Source organism: Cebus imitator, unplaced genomic scaffold (genome assembly GCF_001604975.1).
Source record: "Cebus imitator isolate Cc_AM_T3 unplaced genomic scaffold, Cebus_imitator-1.0 Scaffold259, whole genome shotgun sequence".
NCBI classification, from domain to species: Eukaryota; Metazoa; Chordata; class Mammalia; order Primates; family Cebidae; genus Cebus; species Cebus imitator.
Window position 1 is genome coordinate 1324126 of NW_016107574.1, and position 19389 is coordinate 1343514.

The following is a 19389-nucleotide window of genomic DNA, read 5'->3' on the forward strand; positions in this document are numbered from 1 at the left end:
ATGATCTCGGCTCACTGCAACCTCTGCCTCCCAGGTTCAAGCGATTCTCCTGTCTCAGCCTCCTGAGTAGCTGGGATTATAGGCGTGCACCACCAGGCCTGGCTAATTTTTTGTATCTTTAGTAGAGACGGGTTTCACCATGTTGGCCAGGCTGGTCTCAAACTCCTGACCTCAGGATCTACCCACCTCAATCTCTCCCAAAGTTATGGGATTACAGGTGTGAGCCCAGCCGTTGTGTTTTTTTTTTAAGATAAATTTCTGAGTGTATAGGGTGGGAAAAAAAAAATCAAGATTCCCTTTCAAAACACAGATAACTGATAAGACCAACTCATTTATTAGTCTCTTCAATTACGCTGTTCTCCAAAGCTTTTCTTTAAAATAACAGCATAGTTCAAATTCTCTTCACTGTTCACTTATAAATGTTTTTCCATCCATACCTTCCCTTATTCTGTCCTGTACTAAGAGCTGAGAACTGTCAGAAAAGCAAAAGAAAGCTCAGAAAAAGTAACATCAGAAAGAAAAATTATACCAAATTAGAGGCTGTAGCTTCAGAAAAAGATAGGCCTCTGGGAATTATTATAATGTGGTCTTGCTCCTTACTTATTCTTACCTGGAAAAAAACAACAAGGAATTACTATGAAACGGTTCATATTTTGCAGTGGAAACATGACTACAAATATATTTACAATGAGTAACTGTAAGCAACCTGGAGGAAAAAACCCAACAAAATAAAAATTAAAGTTCTACAACTTGAAACTTTCCTCAAGTTTCCCTCAAGTACTTGCTAAAAAATTCTGACGTTGGTTTTTTACTGGACTTACCTAAAAGTGTTATTTTGGGGTTCTAAGGTTATTTAGGGTCAGCTATGTTCATAAAAAATAAATGCCAATAGCATTCAAGCCAATGTGGTAATGATTATAACCTTAATTTACAACTTGGAAATTAAGGCAAAATGGGCAAAGGAAAGAGAACAGAATCTCTTCCTAGGAAGGAATTAAAGATGGAAAGGGGAAAGGAAGAAAGATTCTTGGTGGACTGCAGCTATATTATTTCCATTGTACAATATTTTAACACTCTTTTGTTTCCAAATAGCATCTTTTTCAAAGTGTGGCAAAATAAACATATGATGGTGAATGGAAAAGGATACATTTAAAAAACAAAGACCAGGGAGGAAGCTTCTCTAACCTCCTCTATCTTTCTTGCCTCAAATGCTTTTTAAAGCCACGGATGCTCACATATAATTACATGGGAGGGACAATTTTGCCAGAAAGATTTCTTCTTGGATAGATTCTACAACTGGTCTGAATCAAAGGAATAACACAGTAAGGGGAGAAGAATAGTGGGGGGAACTGTAGCCTCTCCCTTGGGGATAAGGTTTAAATCACTATTTGGTTGTGATCTAGCATACTAAGTTTAGAGAATAAGTCTGCAAACTGGACTTCCAGGTAAAGTTAAGAAAAGTGTAATTGCCTTCTAGTTGGAATTTTTTAAAAAAGGAAGTGAAAGCTGAAGAACTCACTGAGATATAGGTATTTGCCAGGTGTGCCCATCCAAACAAGTCTACAAGTCTGTACAGGCTGGCAAGTTTACAGCGAGTAAGTTTTTCTCCCTTCACATATGAGGATGTATCTGCACCAGGAAGGTCATTGATAGGCGTGACCATGCCAAGACCTGAAAGAGCAAAAAATGTGGAGAGAGATTCAAGTCAAGCAATCCCTGGGAGTATCCCAGCCTTGTACATAATGATCTGAAATTTATCAGCCCATACAGTATTTTATTAGCTTATTCTCCTTCAGAGAGGTACAGTGAGAGTAAAAATAAGTGTCAGCTATCTTTGATTGCTTAGCAAAAGTTGCTTCATCTAGCGCTTGCTAAGGAGTGACTACATCAAAGGTTCACACCACTGGGGAAAAATGGTTCCATGTATCTCCAAGGGTAAAAGTGATAAGTACTAAAATTATTGCTAGTTTCATGATGAAAAGGCCTCAACAGAAAGCTACTTTTCTATTACTTTTTTTGACTTTTATTCAAACACAAAAAACATTTGAGATAGAAAATAGCGCATGCAAATAGTATGGGTTCTGTCCCATTGAAGGTCTTGAAGTAATCTTGAAGGTCTCTAATGATCTAATTGCCAAGTTCAACTGTTACCAAGCTCAACTTCTGCTCAGTCTTCATTCTCTTGGACCTCCTTACAGCTTGACACTACGTACACTGCCTCATTCCTAGAACTCTTCTCGAGGCCCATGTGATACTATCCCAGATCTCTTGTTCCTTGCCCACCTGCTTTTCTCCTTTAACAAGTTCATCTGTTCCTTCACCCAACTGTGGCTCTTGCCCAAAGCTCAGTCCTCTACTATGTTCTTTCTCATTTTACTTTTCTCTACAAAAACATTATAGACTCTCAAGCCTCCCTTACTGTTATTTTTGTGTTGACTCACTCCCTGGTCTTTAGCTCTGATCAGATCCTCCTCCCCATTTGCCAGCCTGCCCCCTGCCCCCCCCCCTTTTTATTGAGATGGAGTTTTGCTTGTGTTGCCCAGGCTGGAGTGCAATGGCATGATCTCAGCTCATCGTAACCTCCGCCTCCCAGGTTCAAGTGATTCTCCTGCCTAGGCCTCCCGAGTAGCTGGGATTATAGGCATGCACCACCACGCCCAGCTAATTTTGTTATTTTTAGTAGAGACGGGGTTTCTTCATGTTGATCAGGCTGGTCTTGAACTCCCAGCCTCAGGTGATCCGCCCACCTCAGCCTCCCAAAGTGCTGGGATTACAGGTATAAGCACCACCATGCCTGGCCCCAGTCTGCTTTTTCAATTTGTTTTGTTTTTAGAGGCAGGGTCTCACTCTGTCACCCAGGCTGCAGTGCAGTGGTGTGATCATGGCTCACTGCAGCCTTGAACTCCTAGGCTCAAGCAATCCTTCCAACTCAGCCTCCTGAGGAGCTAGGACTACAGGGCATGCTACCACACCTGGCTGTTTTTATTTTTTAGTGAAGACAGGGTTTCACTATGTTGCCCAGGCTCATCTTGAACTCCTGGCCTCCAGTGATACTCCTGCCTTGGCTGCCCAAAGTGCCAGGATTATAGGCATGAGCCACCGTGCCTGGCCTAGCCTGCTGTTTCTGTCTACAACACAGTAACACAAAAATTAAAAAGGTCAGCTGGGCGCAGTGGCTCATGCCTGTAATCCCAGGACTTTGGGAGACTGAGGCGGGTGGATCATCTGGGGTCAGGAATTCGAGAGCATTCTGGCCAACATGGTGAAACCCCGTCTCTACTAAAAATACAAAAATTAGCTGGGTGTGGTGGCATGCACCTGTAATCCCAGCCACTCAGGAGCCTGAGGCAGGAGAATCGCTTGAACCTGGGACGCGGAGGTTGCAGGGAGCTGAGATTGCGCTATTGCACTACAGCCTGGGTAACAGGGCAAGACTCCATCTCAAGAAAAAAAAAGAAAATTAAAAGGGTCTAAAGGTGATTTTATCTTCTCTTTCCCTTACCTTCTCTCTTCTCCTTACTTTGCTTCTAATATTGATGGTACCATTCCTATAGGCTCATACTCTAAGTAACCTCTACCTCTTAATCTCTCCTGGGTTTCCATATATAATTTGTCACCACATTCCATGACTGTTTTCTTCATAAGGTCCCTTGCCGTCCACACTTGAGTTCAGGCTGTACCTCATGTGTGGATCACTGCAATCAGCCTCATTCTTGTCCTTGACTGCAGCCCCTTTGTAAATTCATTATGCATAAAGCCATTGAGTTTTCTAAAGCACTGCTTTTAACCTGAGAATGCCAGCAAGCACCTTTAAAGAGAATCAATATTACAATGTAAGACCTTTTAATTTTGAGATGTTTTGAAGTAATTTGAACAGTTTTAATACGTAAGCCATACAAAATAGCATAATTTCTGACAAAATTTTAGTCAGCCATTAACCTATCTCCTACTCTCCCTAGCTTTCCAACTTTAACTTCTGCTTTTCACAACACAGCGTATGTATTTCAGGCAAACTGGTTGCTATTTCCTGACCTCCAAACAGTGGCACATGGCTTTCGTCCTGCCATGCCTTTGTACATTCCAGCCAGCAGGCCAAGGTCTCCTGTAGCTCCTTGATCCTGCCATGGAATCCAGGACACTTGCAGGATAGCTTCTTTTACTATATCTGTTTTCCCTGACTAGTCTTCCTCTTTGAGCTTTTGAGGTTCTCTCTTTGGGATCTTTTGCCGACCTATACACTCTTGTCTGACTATTTAATCAACATCCACAGCTTTCAGTACTACTTCTCTATGTCCGTCTGCCAAGTCTTTCTCCTAAGCTCTCTGACTGCATTTCCAACTGATGCAATGTCTTGGCAATGAAAATGGAGCATGCCCAAAGCTGAACTTCCGCCATTTCCCAAGCCAAACTAGATGCCCAAATCTGGACTTTTATTTTTGTTAATAACACTATGAAATCACCCAGTTCATTCTTCACACAGAAAATATATTGGTCTTTTAAAATCTTTCTGCTTAAAATGGCTTCCCATCAAAGTTAGGAATAAAACTCAAACTTTGAAATCCAATTGTGATATGATTTATATTCAGCCACATTAAAATCAGATTTCTTATTTTAAAAAAGTAAGACATGGTTTTCACTTTGTTGCAAGGTTGGTCTCCAATTCCCAGGCTCAAGTGATCCTCCCACCTCAGCCTCCCATGTAGCTGGGATTACCAACACATGCCACAGGTCCCAGCCCAGGACCATGTCTTATATCATCTTACAATCTGTATGAAGTGTAGTAAATGCCTGGTTGATATGAAAGGGTAGGAGGTTCTAACACTATGTTACTCTAAGTATTAGATGTTATAAACTTAAGGACTGAACCTGAGCAGACTATGCTGCCAGAGATATACGGTGTTCCAAAGTGGAGGTAAAATGATAATGTTTAAAATTCTCCAAAACTGACATACTGAGGGGAGGTGAAGAAAAACCCGAGAAAGAATTGGTCATGATGTAATCTGCAATCTGTTGTAATGCTAGCAATCCAGTTGGGTTGTGGCCTTTCTTCATCTGTTCTTGAATAAGGCATTCCAAGTCTTCCCGAAAGGCCTGTAATACACAAAAATAAAGACTGAGCATGTGCATTTCACTTGCAGCAGAATGGCTGAAACGTAACTTGCTCCAATACAACCAATCTTTCCCCCATCCCTCTTCTGAATATCTATTACCTCTACTACTTAAAAACAAATGTAAAACACAAAATAATAAAATCAAAGCATTGGAAGAAATAGCAAAAAGTTTGCTTTTGGGGGGAAATCCATTACGCATTCTTAATATCAAAGAAAATGAGATATTGTTATATCTACACTAAACAGGCACAGATAAAACTCCTCTTATTAATAGGCAACTCAAGCACCAAGAAACTGCTGCAAAAAAAAGCGATCCACTTCTTGCTTAGCTAAGACAGAGTCCCCATGTGAATGGGGAACAACTTTGAATACAGAGTTAATGGCAAAAGTTTTTACTAGGACATACTAAACAATGGTTTCCATTTTATGATTTCCATGGCAACTCCTTAGCCCCATAAACTCTGAAAGTTTCTTAATGGAACTTTGGGTTCCATATTCTGGAGTTCTGCTGTATATTTTTGGGGGTGGGGAGGAATGAGATGAGGTAGTGGCAGAAGCAGTGTTTACACAGATCAAAATCCTGAACATTAAGAGAACACCACTATTCCAGTAACCTTCGAGTTTCTAGTATGGTTCATCATCTGAAACTTCTCCCAATCCTTCACATCGCAAATAATTGATTCTGACTTTCCGTCACATCCAACCAACACCTATTTTATTAAGTTCGTCATTTGTTCTCTTGGTCATGTCTACTTCATTTAAAAGATGAAGGCTCTTGCAATATAAATCACTTAGCCCTTGCTCTTCCATTTGAGATTAGTTACATATGTAGTAGGATGCCCTGGCAGAAATTAGTTCCATTTCTCCGCTTTGCCTAAGAGGGAGAAGGCAGAAAATTATTTTGGCATCACTACTTCCAAGAAGGGTAGGTATGAATACCTGGGAGATAACTAAGAAAACCTCCTTTAAAAGGGTGAATCTCTTTTGAGTCACTGGCAGTAGTCTGCCTCATGAGGGTAGGAATAAAGTCTCCTGGAGTCTCTGCTTAGATGAAGCCTTTCTGAGAGGCTCTATTTAAGTTCCCAGAGGTCAGGGAACTTTTTTTTCTTTTTTGAGATGGAGTCTTGCTTTGTTGTCCAGGCTGGAGTGCAGTGGCGCAATTTTGGCTTACTGCAATTGCCACCTCCTGGGTTCAACCGATTCTCCTATTTCAGCCTCCCAGATAGCTTGGATTATAGGCATATGCCACCACACCTGGCTAATGTTTGTATTTTTAGTAGAGATGGGGTTTCACCATGTTGGTCAGGTTGGTCTCAAACTCCTGAACCTCAAGTGATCCACCCTCCTTGGCTGCCCAAAGTGGTGGGAGTACAGGTGTGGGCCACCACGCCCAGCCAGGAACTTTAAAGAAAAAATAATGGCATAGGAGCTCATGGTGGTAAGGGGAAATGTGGTTCTAAGGGTATGAGATGGTAGACGTAGGACCAGTCCTGACTCAATGTTTGCAGTGCACTTAGAATAATAGTTGAGAGGTGTCCATGATGTCAACTGAAAGAGCTAGGTGCTAATAGATGTAATCTTGGGTGCTCAACCATAAAGCACCATGGAACATCCTAACTGAGCTTAGCACAGGAAGATCCTTCCCTGATGCACTGTGGTGGCCTGCACAAACATCTGGGTAAACAGTGAACCTATAGCTCCTGTTGGACAGTTTAAGACTGGTTTTCAATATGCTATCACAAGGCAGGGAAGTACAGTTGGCAGTGGTAGGCTGAACAGACTCTAGTGTGTCTCCCTCACATACATACATACAGATGGATGGATACACAGCCCACACCCATCTTGGATATGGAAGCCACTGATGAACCTATTCAGTGTAAGTCACTAAAGTTCTTGGAAGAATTCAGAGAAAAGCAGAAATTCCAAGAGGAAGATGGTGTACTTTCTGCTAATAAGGCAAGTGGATATTTGAGTGATTAATTTTTAAAAATACTAATTGTGACCACATTTGAATCCTAAGTTCACAAACAGTTTACACCAGTTAAATATGGCTTTTCTTTTTACAAATTCAAGCCTTGTTAAGTGTAAATCATCCACACAATAAAAATTCAAAACGTCTAGTTCTATTGACTCTATCTAGTTCACTTAAATATGTGATTTAAATCAGAACAACTCTCCTGTAAAATATCCTCTACAAAGACATACTACGTATGTCAGAAAACTCCATTAGGGAGTGTTCTTGTTCACCCAAGACCCTGTGAAGATAAGATGGCTGAGAGCTGTATACAAGATAGATGGAAGCCTTCATACAGATAAGTAACATGACTATTTTACCATGATTAAGGCTGAAAGGAAAAGAATCTTCCAGATATCCTCATTTATCTTTATATAAAGTACAAAGGACTTCTGGACACATGGCAACGGGCCTATCTGCTCTTCTGAAAGTCTATCTTCCCTTCAAAATCAAACTATTTAAACTTTTCTCAGTTCAAAGTAGTTATAGCCAATATTCTTTGATTCAGTTTTAAAAAACCCAAAATTAATGATACCTACTATGTGCATCACTTTTACATACATTACAATAGCTTTCAAAGTGGGCATTATCTATTTTATTAAATGTCCTGCACCCATGTCTTTCTAGGAAAAATTTAAGGCAGTTTCCATAGATTAAAATGCTACAAAAATAAATATAGGTAAGAAAAATAAAGCTGAAGAGAAAATAGGCATAAGAAGGATAGACAGAGCCAGAAATGAGGTTAAGATACAAAGTGAACGCCATAAAATTGTATGCATTTGCTAGAGATGGGACAAATTTTATCTCAACTGTGGCAGCCAGCATGAATTAAGACTGCCTGCTCAGTGTACTGATTTACAATGGTTTTAAGATTAAAAATCAACCAGGGGCTCAAGATAATTACAACTATTTATTAAACTGGTGAGAAATTTCTGCTGGGTGGGATGAGAAAGTTAAAAAAGAAAGGTTGAAAGCCTGTTCATGACACACAGCTAGTAAATGCCAGAGGCAAGGACACAGGTCCAATGCCCTTTTTACGCTGGTGAAAATGCTTTCTTCATTTTCATATATCCCATAATATGCGAGTGCCATTCTAAACCTTTGGGTTATCTACGGTGTGATAGAGGGCTGTACAAGCCCTTCTGAAATCAAATTAAGAATAAGAGGAAAAATATGAATGTCTCCTTTAAAGCTGATGAACAGCTTCTATGCAGAAGTAAAGAAAGCAGTTTTCAAAGTATATGCAATCTCCCCAGCCTTTTTTACGACTGACAGTGCTTCAACCGATAAGAATCCTTCCAGTGCAAAAAAGGTTTAATATTTTGTCATGAACATTTATAACTCATTTGTACATGTTTCAAATGTTTCTGAAATATTGTTCAGATAATTACCTAAGTCATAAAACAGTAACTGTAAAAATTACTAAGACTAATATAAAAAATTACTAGTATAATTACTAATTTCAGCTGATTTTTAATTTATCAGTAAATTTATTGAGCTTCCATTAAAATATCAAAATAAAATTATCTTTGAAACAGATAGTTAATATTTTTACTGAAGTTCAGTGTTAATAATCCTTTATAGTTGATTCATTTGAGTCTCACCACAAAGTCCTGAGAGAGGCAATGAATGACTTGCTCCAGGTTACAAAGCTAATAAGTAAATGTAATAAAGATTCAAATCTGGAACCCTCACCTGGGCACGGGATCTTTTCCTAATTTTAATCAGAGTTGGATTGTATCTCTGAAACCAAATACAACTAATAAGGTAGCAGGCATGTTGTGATCTGAAATGTTGAGTAAACCTCTTAGGCTAGATTACAGCATTAGATTGCAATGGTAGATAAAGCAAAAAAACAGATATAGCAGCAGAGTATGGTGATCCTGGAATACCAGGCTAAGTACTTGCCCTCTTGTAGCTAAGAATTCATCAAAGCATAACGAGAAAATTTATAAGCAGGGTGGTGAGGCCATATACTGGGCTTCTTAAATCAGATTAGCCCTGGAGTCTCCACTAGAGAAGAGCTGGGTTAGAAGATCAAACAACATATGCACAAAACCATGGCATAAACTATGTCTTCTTTCTCAGGTACAGAAGAGCATAGAAGAGGAGGTAGTGGTAGTTGTTAAATTTTGTGAAGATGAGTAAATCAGAACGCCATCAGGGTGACAGATTCAAGACCTTCAAAAACCAAAATATAGTCTAAGGAATTAAAATCTTCAAAGTGTTGCCACAAAAGCATAACATACTTCAAATTGGCAATAAATATATAATTTCCAAAAAATAGTTGCCTACTACATGCTAGGTGTTCTCCTGCATGTTCTTATTTTATTTAATTTTCACAACTGTGTGAAGTATTTTCCCCTAACAAGGAAACTGAAGCTCAAGTTAAATGAGCTTCCTGATGTCACATAGCTAGTAAGTGGTAGGCAAAGCAAAATTTGAACCCAGATCCAAAACGAACACTTTTATAAAAAATTGTGTAAACAAAATGGGTAACGATGAGAAAATGTACTGACTCCTAACTTACGACATGGCTCGGTACTCCAAAATTTCCATAGTCTGCAATGTAATTTTTTCGCTTTATCTGCCATTACTACCACTTCATGCTTTAGTCTAGCCTATGAAGTTCATCTGATCACAACTTGCACTTCTCTATCCCTGCTCGATCTAGTTCATCTAACTGAAGTATTGACTTCCATTGTTCTTCCTAATGAATTCTTATCCTTTATCCAACACATCATAAATGCTACCTTCTCCTTGGAGTCTCCTAATCATCCAAGTTAGGAGGGATCGCTGTATTTCTTCTCTTCTGCATCTCACTGTGAACATTTCCCTACACTGTACTTAGGGTACCAAATGTATGACTGTGATTGTTTAACTCTTTTCCTACTCTACCATATTACCTCATGACTGAAACTGTGTCTTTCATATTTCTAGAGTCTCCCTGAGTGTGTAGTTCAGTGCTCAATTAATATTAAGAGTTTCTTTTCATTTTCCTAGATATAAAGAAAGTGAAGAATCTGATCTAAATCTTGACTGATTTAAGGTAGCAAAGATCCATTTCATAGGTTATTAGCTAGAAAACAGTCTTATCAGCCTATTACTTGAATGAGAAATTCCTCCTGTGTAATTAGGCCTGCCCATTATCTACTAGGTAAAATTTATTTTCTTTAAATAAATTCATCTGAACAGCTCTTCAAACATAGGTCCAAGAAGTATGGTAAATAAATCACGAGGTGAAAAGCAAAAGTTAGAGAGAGGGTGCCCTAAAAGCCTTATCTGAATTTCACACCCTTTTATTTTATATATCTATCAGTGTCGAGGGAGTGAGGCTATACACTTTGAATTCATAAGGTATGGACAAAAATGGACCTCTAAAAATGTGAAAGATTCAGAGATTTGAGATTCATGCAAGCTAAGAATACACTTTAAGTACACCCATATTCCTGAATACTATAAACCAAAAGTAGAATTCACTTGAGACATCACATTTTAAGGCTCTGTATCCAAGGTCAGAACTTTCAGGAGAAAATGGCAGGAGATAAAATATTTAAGTCACAGAAAAGAGAACCAATTTGATTTAAAAAAAAAAAAAAAANAAAAAAAAAAAAAAAACCTTGATAAAATTATTTCAATTAATGCTAAAAAAAACAAACAAAAAGAAAACCACTCCATATGGGCTGATTTATCAGTAACGTCTAAATTACACTCAGGTAAAAATACTGATAAATATTGGAGACATCAGAGATCAATTTTAAACATCCACATCTGGATGTTTAACCTCAAAATTACTAGAGAGGAAAATTGGGGCAAAAAGTATAAAAATAAAAAATAAAAATAAAAAAAGATTACAGATTTGCTGCTCCCAAGGCACCCTACAATTATGTCATTAGATCTCTCCTAAAGCAGTATTAGGAGCATAACAAACTTACTTAGAATTTCTCCATTAAGAAATGTACTCATTTGGAAATAGAATACCACTGGCCCTGTTGAAAGGAGAAAAAACAAATAAACCATATTTTCTTCTGGATGGTCTTTCTCCTGTATCTAAGTCTTAATATGAAGCTAAAGGTTAGAATATTTTTCTTGAAGCTGTGTACAACAGAAATGTAAACCAAGTTAAGAATACTTGCATCTTAAACTTCTTAATTGACCATATATCATGGTGATTTTGATCAATTATTTGAATTAAGGCACCCTGTTAACACACCTTACTTCCGGTGATATCCTAAAATGTATATAGCTTTGGAGTTTCTCCTTGCATCAACATAAGCTTGTAGCAGTATGCATTGCCCTGTTATTAAAAATTGTTAGTATGTCATGTGCCCAAGCTACCACCACCTACAGAATTTAACTGCACATTTGTGTCAACCAGTCTTAACTGCTTCCCATGATGGTAAGGCTTAGGAAGCCCAGCAACTGTTTTCCATATTAAGCTGTCAGGTTCAGTAGGAGCCTGTTGGACAACATTCAAATGCTTTATGTTTCAAAGCCCACCCAGCTAGTCACTATCCATCCATCCATGCATTCAGAATTATCTATCTCTTGTGTTCAATGTGCTATTGCTTAGTTTTTCAATTCATTTGCTTCTTGAACTTTGAAGAGCCATCATTTAATTCCAATAGTTTCTCCCCAACACTTTGTTTTGAGAAAAACTTAGGGTCTCCACAGACATTATATATGAGGAGTATATATAATGTACTTTGTCAGCGGACAAAGAGAACTTGTTGATTTTCTCTAATGCAACAAAATCTCAATCCAAACTAATTTACCAATTGGTATTTGATTTCTAACATAAACATTTTCTTTTAAAAAAATTTAAATATGATCAAAGGCTGTGAAATCCCTAGAAATAAGTAATACCTGAGGACCAGAATAAGAAAAATTATCTGTTCTTATTCTCTCAGCTCAAGGCAATAAGGGGTGATTTTTGTCATCCAAATTTACATTTACACCAAAATGTCTTGTGATTATAAACTCTTTCAGGTTGTGTTGAATTAACTTGAGCAGCAGACTTTGAAGATGAATATGATGATATAAAAACATACAGACCGAATTTTTTCATTGTCACTGAATGCTCTAAATGGTACAGCTTAGTGATTACAGGTGTGAGCTTTGGAGTTTAAATTCTGACCACATCATTTAGCTAAGCTGTAAGACTTCAGCAAGTTATTTAATGTCTCGAAGTTTCAGTTTATGCATCTGTAACCTAGGCATATTAATTCTTCTTTAACTGAATTGCTTTGAGGATTAAAAATACGTAATAGGTGCTTGGCACATAGTAAGTGCTTAATACAAAAGTATTATACTTTGCTTTTATTTCTCTTCTGATTTCCTTTCTTCCCAAATTAACCAAGCATTTTAAATAGAAGACTTACAAATTTGTTACTTACAAACATGAATTAGTAATATCTGATTTTAATCTTTATTGGGTATGGATTTTGCCTATCTGAATGAATCCCAGTATCTAGGAGACTCACAAAATTTCTAAATGAATTATATCAGCAGAAACACTCCAAGCTTGGGCTGAAGGGAACAAAGACAGTACAAAAGGAAAAGGGGCCTTTGGACCCCTAAAACTTCTACAAGAAGAAAGTAGTCTAAGAAAAACATGAAGTGGCAAACAGAGGCTACCTTTCAAGAGAAAGGAAGGATGATTCAGACAGTGGAACCAAGAACCTAGTGGGCAGAGCCAAGCACCAGGGAGGTTCACTCCTGGTAAACAGCAGGACTGAGTCCTAATCAAAAACTTCTAAACATTTGTCCAGATGGATTTCACAATTGCTTTGGACCGGGACTCCTTTGTATTTCCCAATTTTCTCCTTTTTGAAGAGGAATGTCTACAGCAGTTACCTGTCCTGCCACTGGGGAGCAGGTGACATGAATCTTTATTTCACAGGTCAACAGGACCAGTACTTAAGGTTCTACACCCTGAGGAGGATCATCTGCAGCTGGGCCACATTTAGGTGATGAGATTCTGTATTCAAGGTAATGTTGTAATGGGAGAAAACTTTTTAGGAGGTGCTAGGAAAAGGTGAGTATATTTTGCATGTGGGAGGAAGAAAAATAAATTGTGGCAGGACAGACTGAGGTTCCTTTAAAATAAATTGTGACCTACCAGGGATGGTGGCACATACCTGTAGTCCCAGCCACTCAAGAGGCTAAGGCAAGAGGATCACTTGAGCACAGGATTTTGTGTGCTATGACTGTGCCTGTTAACAGCCACTGCACACTAGCCTGGGGCAACACAGTAAGACCCTGTCTCTAAATAAATAAATAGTAACCAGAGAGTGGACGATTCTCTCCTCAAAAGATGGAGCTTAATTTCTCTCCCCTAGAGCATGGGGAGAATTTAATGACATACTTCTAACTAAAAAGTATGGTACAAGTGATAGTGTGTGAGGTCTGAGATTAGGTCAAAAGCAGCATTGCAGGCTTCCCTCTCTTGGATCCTTGCTCTGGGGAAGAATATGCAAGCAGCTTTAGAAAAAGGTCCATGTGGCAAGGAAATGTGGGCTTTTGCCAACAGCCATGTGAGTGATCCATCTAAGAGTGGATCCTCCAGCTCCAGTAAAGCCTTCAAATGACAGCAGCCCTGGCTAACATACTGACTGCAGCTTCATCAGAGGACTTGAGCCAGAACAACTCAGCTAACCTGCTCCTGAATTTCTGACCCACAGAAATGGTGAGATAATGAATGCTTGTTGTAAGCTGCTAAGTTTTGGAATAATTTGTTATTTAGCAGCAGATAATACAAGCCACCAAGCATCATTTCCCTTGGTGAAGTTTCTGTTACATCAAAAGAAACTTAAAAACCACTGTCCTAAAATAGGCAGGAAGACAAAATGTATACAATTTCTCAAGTCTTTCACAAACGAGATTTTAAATTCACTAGCAAAAATCTAGGAAAAAAAAGATCAACTTTTAATTCTTTTAAACCTCAGCCTTCTTTGTTCCACTCTGGGCAGAAAGTGATCATTCTTTTTAAGTGAATAGGGAAATGACAAACTATGTGTTTGCCTTTTCTCATTATTTGATTAAGTTCCCCAAGGCATGAGTAAAATTGTTACTTTTAAGCCAATTTAAAAATTGTAAGTGTAAAAAAATAATCTGCTTAACATTATGTGCCTTTAGTTTAATGTGGAAACTATAAATCCAAAACCCGGCATAAAAAGGAGGTTTAGTACTTTTTTTCACTTAAACTTTACAGTTAGAATTCAGTGGTCCTCTTTGAGATACTCCCTAAAGAAATCTCAGTATTTAACAACCTTAACCAAAATTGAAACTTTATTCTTTTAGTTCCTATATGCTAATGACTGTTACAACAATCATTTTACAATCATCTGGTTGATAAGTTCTTCTTACATTTTTTTTTTTTTGAGACAGGGTCTCGCTCTGTCATCCAGGTTGGAGTGCAGTGGTGTGATCACGGCTCATTGCAGCCTTGATCTCCTGGGCTCAAGTAATCCTCTCACCTCAGCCTCCCAAGTATGAGATTACAGACTCACACCACCATGCTCGACTAATTTTTTAATTTCTTGCAGAGACAGGGTCTCACTATGTTGCCCAGGCTGGTCTCAAACTCCTGGGCTCAAGCAATCCTCCCGCCTTGCCATCCTAAAGTGCTGGATTACAACAGGCATGAACCACCATTTACAGTCTAGTAAGTTAGTTCTTAAAAATGGAGCTTCTTTAGAGAAGGAAACAAATCTATTTTGATCTAAATAATTATTGTGCTCTTCAAGTATTTATAAACACAGACACTCAAGTTTGCATAAAGTAAGGCGCTGAACATTTACTCTCATCATGACTTTTCTGATGAATCTTTCCATTTGGAGAGTTTCTTTAAAGTGGGCAGTATACTTTTAAAATTACTCAAAGCTTGCATCGTTTTTATAACCTGTACTTCAATGCTTTCACCAAGGCCATTGGTAAGGGAGAATTAATTACCCAGAGTGGAATTCCCTTTTGGTTTTGGACTCACCTCTGAGACTACATTCACAAGGACACAACAAAAATGATTTACCAGGGCAGTTCTATGCCTTAGTGCTAATTTTGATACTCAAGTTGGAAACCTAATATAACCCTAACCTTGGCAACATGTGTCTATGTGCTGAACTCTGCCTTAGGGGTGCATGATCTTCATTATGCATAGAGTTATGAATTCATTTTGCATTTTAAATCAAGATATTCTTTCATTTTCCATCATGTATTAATATATTTCCACTAAGGTTTGGAAAGAAAACAGATCACTTGAATATGATTCACAAAGTCTGACTATGGCTGTGCAGACAGGAGTTTTAGCTTGGAATTTTTTTTTTTCTATTTTTTGAGACAAGGTCTCACTCTGTTGCCCAGGCTGGAATGCAGTGGCACAATCACGGCTCACTGCAGCCTTGACCTTCTGGACTCAAGTGATCCTCCTGCCTCATCCTCCCAGGAGTAGCTGGGACTGCATGTGCACACCACCACACTCGGCTAATTTTTAAAATTTTTTGTAAAGACAGGACTCACTATGCTGCCTAGGCTGGTTTCAAACTCCTGTACTCAAGTGATCTTCTTGTGTTGGCTTCCCAAAGTGCTGGGATTACACACATGAGCCACTGAGTCTGGCTTGTAATCTACTTTTAATTTAGTTAATTTAGCGTGTATGCACATGTGTACCTGCAGTAGGCATATGTAATATTAGGCTGCCAAATCACAGACTTCCTTAAAAACCTTAACTCTTCTCATGCCACTCTGAGTGTCAGGGAACCCAAAGGAAGAAGAAAGTATGTGCATGGGATATGCCTAACTTATTTCTTGGTTCCCATGACTTAAGTCATGCCTTTCTTTCCTTTAGATATTCAGTCTAAATTTGGTGTCCTTAATTAAGTAAAATCCTTTATCCTCCTTTAATAAAGTGCTTTACCCAGAAAACACACAAAATTTAAACCACCAAATACAATACTAGTTTGTCGTTAAAGCTTTGCAAATCAAATACTCAAATTAGATGTCCATTTCTCCTTTGAAAGACTGGAAGCAACTGGTCACTCTTCTTCCACCCCTCTTTTATTTAACCTGAGGGTAGTTAAGAAACCTTCTGCCTTATCATACCTTATCATATTTCCAAAGAGGAAGAAAAATTACAGCCTTCTAATTCAACTCACAGGACTTTGCAGGATCTGAGTAACTCGCTTCCTCTGCTCCATCATATTGAAGTCTTGGCGTAGATCAGGAGACATGTTCCTCTCCCTAATGTATTCTGGGTCATTTTCATCGATGCGGTCAAAATACCTCTCTTTGTGAGGCATGCTGGGAGGAGGAGGAGTGGTAATCACGCCTTGGCTGGCATCTGAGCTCATGTTTCAAATCTAGGATTACTCTTATCTGCATTAATAAACACAAAGAATGACATTCATGATTAAATCATTATTAAGTTCAAAATTTAGATGAGTCAAGCAGAACTTTTACATTTTGCCCTCAGAGTAACAGGTACCACTTTAAAAAGTAGCTTCTCAAAAAAATTAGAACAATTTTTTATTCATATAAAAAGATCTTAGATTATAATACTAAATTGGAAATTGATATTTTCAGAGCAATGGAAACTTATGGTTCAATCATGTTAATGTCATCAACTGCTTTTTTATTTTTTTTGAGACGGAGTCTCTGTCACTGAGACTGGAGTGCAGTGGCACAATCTCAGTTCACTACAACCTCCACCTCCCGGGTTCAAGTGATTCTCCTGCCTTATCCTCCCAAGTAGCTGGGACTACAGATGCGTGCTACCACGCCCAGCTAATTTTTCTATTTTTTAGTAGAGACAGGGTTTCACCATATTGGCTAGGCTGGTCTCAAACTCCTGACCTTGTGATCTGCCCACCTCAGCCTCCCAAAGTGCTGGAATTACAGGCATGAGCCCTGAGCCCAGCTGGGCTGAAATGATCCTACTGCCTTGGCCTCCCAGTGATAGGATTACAGGCATGAGCCTCCATGCCTGGCCCCCAACTCTTGTTTTTAATACCACATATGCACAGGCATATTTTCTAAGTGTTTTAGAGTAATAGGAACTAGTACAAACCAGTATGAATAACATTAAGGAAAAAAATAGTCTTAATGTACTTTCAAAATGCTACAGAGAACAAATTTTTAAATAGTTATAAAACTTGTGAACACTAAGGGTTTCCCTCTGATGTAGCCTTTGCCCATGCAGATTAGCAACAAGGTATCAATGCATATACAAAATTCTAGTTTTAAAAATCTTATGCAAATAACAACTATCTAACATGCATGTTTAAAAAACATTAGGTTCAAGACACAAATAGATGAAACACTCTAGAATGGTGGCTTTCAAACATTTTATATTGGATTCACATACAAATATAAAAGATCTATAACTGAAATAAATTAATGACATGATATTTCCCTTTACTATGTGGTACATTCTGATATTTTCTATTTTAATCTATTCCATTTTAACAAATGCTGGTCAAACTGATTCATGACCCACTAATAGGCTGTGGCCCACAGTTTGAAAAACAATGCCCTAGAAACTCTAAGTTATGGTCAGGTAGGCAACAAGAAGAAGGGGTAGGATAGGTTAATTGAGAATGAATATATGCTAGAGTAAGAAATGATTCCTTGATTATTTTTTTTTGGAAGAAATATTTATTGCAGCTTATTACATATTTCTTTACATGTTAATATTTTAAAAATAGTACTCTTACAGTAAATCATAATTTTGCTTTTTTTTTTTTTTGTTAATAGAGAGTTTAGGCTGGGTGTGGTGGCTCGTGACTATAAGTGCAGCATTATGGGAGCCTGAGGTGGGAGGATCACTTGAGCCCAGGAGTTCTGGACCAGCCTGGGCAACATAGTGAGACCCTGTTTCTACAAAAAAATTAAAAAAAAAAATAGGTGTCGGCATGCGCCTGTAGTCCTAGCTACTTAGGAGGTGGAGGTGGGAGGATTCCTTGAGCCCAGGAAGTTGAGGCTGCAGTAAGTCTTGATCACACCACTGCATTCCAGTCTGGATGATGGAGTGAGGAAAATAAGTTTCTGTATTCATGGAAAACTAGTTTACAATTTGCTTTGAGAAATATGGGTGTTAAAAGAACTTTAAGTAGCCAGTCACAGATAAAATGTTACAACTATCCGCTTAGCTTAGATAGAAGGCTTTGCAAATAGCAAGTCTACCCATTTAAAACACGTGAATATCAGCATTGCAGAAAGATGAAAACAATTTCAAACTCTGAGGACATTATAAAGGGGTGTTTATGATTCTATGAATTACATATCTGAAAGCACATTTTTGGGGGAGGATTTTTGAAAATAAGCGCCTATAAGACAGATACTCTAAACACAGAGCCATTTAAAGATACTGCCAATGATTACATTTCTGTTCATTCCCTCAGCTATCCAACCCCTAGTATTATTATTAACAGATAAGAATAATCTTTCTGCAATGTTTCAGTATATTCAACAATTTGAAAGCAGAACTACAGCAGACCAGGTTCCTCTGAATCAAATCAACTGACTGCCTTAAACTGAGGATCATTCTACAAAATAACTGGCCAGTACTCTTCAATAATATCAAGGTCATGAAAAATAAAGACTAAGGAACTGTTCCAGATTAAAGAAGACAAAGGACACTAAGACGTGACAATTAAATGCAACATGTAATCTTGGATCAGATCCTAGACCAGGAAAAAGGCATTAGTGAGACAATTGGTGAAATTTAAATAGAATCTGTAAATGTGATAATAGTATTTACATCAATGTTAATTTCCTGAAACTGATAATTGCAATATGGTTATGAAAGATATCATTTAGGGAATCTGGTTGAAGGACAAACAGCAATTCTTTAACTATTTTTGCCAACTCTTTTTTAAGTCTGAAATAATTTCAAAACAAAGCAAAAAAAAAATATCCAAAACACGTAAATAAACATTATTCCAACATAAGACAAATCCAGTATCAACACAGTCAAAGGAAAATATTAATACCACAATTTTCAGGCCCTCCTGAATTTTATAGTATACCATGTTATTTCCTTACTAAAGAATTTTTAAAGTTTGCTCACAGGTAAGACAGGATACAAAATACATTTACGAAAAGAAAGCCCACCCCCACACACAAAATGTCTCAAGAATTTTTCCATGCTTCCCTGTAATATAACCTTGCCACTTATTCCACTAAGAAGTAGAGACTATTTTTCTATCCCTTAAATCTGGTTTGGACTTGTGACTTGCTTTGACTAATGGAACGTAGCTGAAGTGACGT

At 38.0% G+C, this 19389-nt stretch overlaps 1 protein-coding gene across 8 annotated transcripts in view; it reads right to left on the bottom strand.

The window, feature by feature from the left end:
* Nucleotides 1-19389, bottom strand: part of ADD3 (adducin 3) — a 140823-nt gene that overhangs the window by 15439 nt on the left and 105995 nt on the right. For 7 of the 8 annotated variants that reach the window (XM_037728243.1, XM_037728241.1, XM_017499706.1 and 4 more), the window contains 4 exons: nt 16278-16497; nt 4953-5091; nt 1520-1671; nt 530-610 (listed from right to left, as the gene is read on the bottom strand). In XM_037728243.1, coding sequence (XP_037584171.1) covers nt 530-610; nt 1520-1671; nt 4953-5091; nt 16278-16472 — 567 coding nt within the window. In that variant the 5' untranslated portion in view covers nt 16473-16497. Of the gene's footprint in view, nt 1-529; nt 611-1519; nt 1672-4952; nt 5092-11060; nt 11115-16277; nt 16498-19389 lie in introns of those variants that run through there. The other variant, XM_017499708.1, reaches the window with a different exon arrangement.